General features: G+C 43.9%; 1 protein-coding gene across 8 annotated transcripts in view; it reads left to right on the forward strand.

The window, feature by feature from the left end:
- The first annotated feature begins 39 nt into the window (after positions 1-39).
- LOC105306591 (zinc finger protein 350-like) overlaps positions 40-4,421 on the forward strand; it is a 14,121-nt gene continuing 9,739 nt past the window's right edge. For 4 of the 8 annotated variants that reach the window (XR_002777514.1, XR_002777515.1, XR_002777516.1 and 1 more), the window contains exons 1-5: positions 40-493; positions 636-834; positions 1,202-1,328; positions 1,612-1,707; positions 3,173-3,944. Coding sequence is in view for 5 of the 8 variants with exons in the window: in XM_023524159.1 (XP_023379927.1) it covers positions 820-834; positions 1,202-1,328; positions 1,612-1,707; positions 3,173-3,944 (1,010 nt within the window). In the remaining 3 variants the exon portion in view is untranslated. The other 4 variants (XM_023524158.1, XM_023524157.1, XM_023524160.1 and 1 more) reach the window with 4 other exon arrangements.

Here is a 4,421-nt window from a genome sequence, read left to right on the forward strand (position 1 = left end):
CTCTGAAAACCTAGAATTTTCCTTTAGTAAAGAACATTTACGTTTGTAAGGGCGTCTCCCTCAGTGTGCCTGGCCCACCTGCACTATCAGTGGAGAAGGTTGGGACTTCAATTCGCCTAACAATCTAATCTTGTTTTTGTGCTGTTCCTGGTAACCTCCCCTAACAACCTCCACCCCCAGCATTTTTTGTCTTTAGCTGAAGGTGTTTTTTAAGGTGATGAGTTCTGCCATTTGTTGAGTTACTCAGTTTTCCCGGGTCTCTTCCATATAGACAAGAGATGTAAATGTTACTAAATGTTTGATTGTTTTTCTCCTGTTAATCTGTGTTTTACCAATTTAATTATTAGACCAGCCAAAGGACCTAAAGGGAAAAGACAAAAATTATTCTGACTCTACAATGTCATTTTCTCTTCTCTTTTCATAGTCACTCCACTTAAATCCACAGAAAAGGACTACATCTCCCACAACAGAATCTTTACTTTATTGGCCAGAGGTATAAATTCTTCCAGGACCCCATGTAAAGGGGGACACTTACCTCAGATATTGTGGCATTGTGTGAAGATGAGTGCTTAGGAACATTGTAGCATCTGGGCCCAGCTGAAGCGAATCATTCTAATCATTTTCTCAATGCACAGGTCCTGACACCCAGGAGCAAAAGAATCAAGTGAGAGAGGAAGAAGTTAGGTTGGGTGTCAGCATGTCCAGGGAGACAGACACCTGACTGAAGACTGAGATTTCAAGACAGAAATTTAGAGTGGTTCCAGAAAACACCAAGACAGAGCCTCATCGTTGTGAGCTGTTTTCAGAAATTAGAAGAAAATGCCCCAGGCCCAGGTGACATTGGGTTTCTTTTATTCTTTCCTTTGTTCCCTAATGGATTTGAAGAGGCCTATAAAAAAAACACTTCTGTCAATCAGAAAGTATACAGATATGTATATCTCTGTTGTCTCATTTACATATAAATGCGATGTTTCCAGTTTACCTAGAACATTTCTATACATAATAGAAACTTCTATTCGGATGATTGCATAGATGACTGAATGTACAGTTATATTTTCAGGCATTTGATGCTTCAGCTGTATATTAAAACCCCACTTGATATTAGATGCTGCCTATAAAGTGGAAATGAGCAGAAAAACTAACATTTCTTTCATATCTTCAAAAGGACATCACTCCATTAAACCGCACGGTGTTGTTACAGGAGTCCCTGACATTTGACGATGTGGCCGTGGACTTCACCTGGGAGGAGTGGCGGCTCCTGGCCCCCGCTCAGAAGGACCTGTACCGGGATGTGATGTCGGAGAACTACAGCAACCTAGTGTCATTGGGTGAGGACAGCTCCCCTGTGTCACTCCGAGGGTGCCCGGTCAGTGATCTTTCCTTCCTCAGCTCCTGAAAGCTCTGGAGGGTCCGCGATGCCCTGAAGTGGTAGATGCGTCTCAGTGCCCACTCTGGTTTTGGAGAAATGGCTGTATTCTCCCTTCTCCTGAGAGAGGAGCCTTGTCTTTGTAGGTGTGACAATTGTTTGTCCTCAGATGTAACATTCTGCAGATTTCAAACCCACAAGCCCAATTCAGTGTATCTAAGTCTTCTATCATTTTCCATGAACAGGTTGTCAAGCCAGGAAACCAGACACACTCTCCAGGCTGGATCAAGGAGAACCACCATGGACATTGGCAGACAGAGTCTACTCTCGAACCCGTTCAGGTATGTGGAGAACCAGAACCAGCAAGGGGCAGGCGTGGAAATGCCATTCTAGTCATTGAGAGAAGAGTCACAGGGGTGAGGGGGATTGAGGACAGGTAAGCAGTGCCACCGTGCTTGTCTCTTCTGATGGGACACCGCTTTTACATTGTAGGCGCATCATAGATACTACTACTGTTTTACTACTTCCTGAAAGCTTTCGTTTTTGTCCCATCATATTCTGAGAGCATTAAGTCCCAATTAACCATGTTACCTCTCACATGACATGAAATTTTTCTTTCAATGATCTCTGCGATGTAGTCTATCTATGCACGCAGAGATTGCCATCATCTCTCCTAAACTAGTGTGTTTTACACATGTGATTGCTTCCTTCACCCTTTTATAAATTATTTTTTGATACTTAAAATAAGTTGGGGTATAATAGCAATTTGAAAAACCATACAAATAAACCAAATGCTTTCATTCTAAAGAGACACAAAATCAATCAAAATTAAAAAGTAAATAGTATGTAGATGGGGTGAAACGTGCTGTGATGAAATTAAGTCAGCATAATAGGACACTGAGTGCTAAGGCTGGGGTTCATCCTGGACAAAATGGACCACCTCTCCGAGGTTAAGTTATATGTTAGAGGCGCTAGGAGCTCCGCTGTGTCATTGTTCATTCCCGCCATGCCACCCGCAACAGCGCATCCACCAGTGAGTCCTGGCCTCCCAAATGCGGCCTGATTTCCTCTGTCCCTCTCCATCTCCTGTGTGTCTTCCCTCCAGCTTTCACAACGTGTCGCTGTTTCCCTCATGTCTGCCTTTGCCCTTTGAGTGGTTTTACCGAAGTGCGGCGCAGGCTCCGTGAACGTGAGGACTCTGTTTTGTATCTGCATCCTAGCACCACGCCTCGTCCACAGTAGCCATCGGTTAGGAACGTGGAGAGAGCGACCGTTTCCCACCAGTTGGGATGAGGTGGCCTCCCACCCATGGTCTGCTGCTACAGTAAATTGCTAATGTTTTACAGTCTCTGCACGTTTGGCAAAGCCAATACTCAGAAAGTAGCCAAAGTTGTGTGTTTTCACTATGCGTTTTTTCCCAATGATCAAGGAACACTAAACGTGGAGTTTCATTTAAACTCATATGTCGTAGGGTCGTCTCTAAAAACAACACCTCATATCAAGGTATTTTTTTAATTACTTTTCTTCCAAATGAAGATGATGGGGACGTGGTTCCATAGTGTAGTGGTTAGTACGTCTTCTTTACACACAGAAGGTCCTGTGTTCGTGCCCCAGCGAAGCCACGGTCCATATTCTACGGCCATGCCACCCCGAACGAGCTCAATGTCTGATCTCAGAAGCTAAGCAGGACCGGGCTTGGTTAGTACTTGGATGGGAGACCGCCTAGGAAGACCAGGTACTGTAGGCATAAACAATAATAATAATAAAAAAGAGGATGGGTGACTTGATTGTTCTTTTCTTTCCCAGGAATCCGGAAAGTTGATGATCATGAGCTAGAGCACTTCCAAGATGGAAGCCTGGAGAACAACTTAGAACAATGGCACAAACATAACACATTTGACAATTCTGTCCATCGTAGCAAAGCTCATTTTCTGTTATGTCAAAATCATGATATATTTGGCTCACGTGGAGAAAGTATGAAATCGAATTTAACTTTACTTAACCAGAGCAGGAGCTATGAAATAGAGAACTGTGCTGAGCTTCCTGGAGATGGGAAATCCTTCCTCGGTGCTAACAGTGAACCAATTGAGACCGAAGTGAAATCCCTTGAAAGCCAAAAACTTATCCTCACTAAGTCGCAATTCATCAAGCGTCAGAAATCTCAGAAAATCAGAAAACGTCACGTATGCAGTGAATGTGGGAAAGCTTTCATGAAGAAATATTTGCTCACTGATCATCAGATCTTTCATACAGGGGAGAAGCCTTATCGGTGTAATTCCTGTGGGAAAGCCTTCTTCAGAAAGGTCACACTAAACGAACACCGCAGATCACACACAGGAGAGAAACCATATGAATGCACTGAGTGTGGCAAAGCCTTCCTGACAAAATCACGGCTCAATATACATTATAAGATACATACAGGAGAGAAGCCCTTTATATGCAGTGACTGTGGAAAAGCCTTCATCCAGAAGGGCAATCTCATAGTACATCTGCGGACTCATACAGGCGAGAAACCTTATATATGCACCGAATGTGGAAAATGTTTCAGCCAGAAGTCATCCCTCACAACACATCAGAGATTTCACACAGGAGAGAAACCTTTTGAATGCAACAACTGTGGGAAAGCCTTTATTGGGAAGCCACAGCTTATAGTTCATCAGAGAATTCATACAGGAGAGCGGCCCTATCGATGTAATGAGTGTGGAAAATCCTTCAGAGCAAAGTCAGTCCTCAATGAACATCAGAAAATTCACTCAATCAAGGGAGAAAACCCTCCCTCGGAGAGTCACAGCTCATCACAGACCAATGTTGTTCTACAGGACAAAAACCTTGTTAATACGGTGACTGTGCAGGTGCCTTGTGTGGTCCCTCAGACAGCACTAAATAACAGGAACGTAGTCATAGTGGGCCAGCCTGTGGCCAGAAATGCACCGTCAGGAGGATTTGCACAGGACAGAAACCCCGTGAATGCAGTGAGTGTGGTCACGCCTTCAGTGGTCAATTACATCTTACTTTATGTCCCAGGAAACCAGTAGGAGAAAGGTGAGCTGTTCTA

This window comes from Pteropus vampyrus, unplaced genomic scaffold (assembly GCF_000151845.1).
Source record: "Pteropus vampyrus isolate Shadow unplaced genomic scaffold, Pvam_2.0 Scaffold448, whole genome shotgun sequence".
Taxonomy (NCBI): domain Eukaryota; kingdom Metazoa; phylum Chordata; class Mammalia; order Chiroptera; family Pteropodidae; genus Pteropus; species Pteropus vampyrus.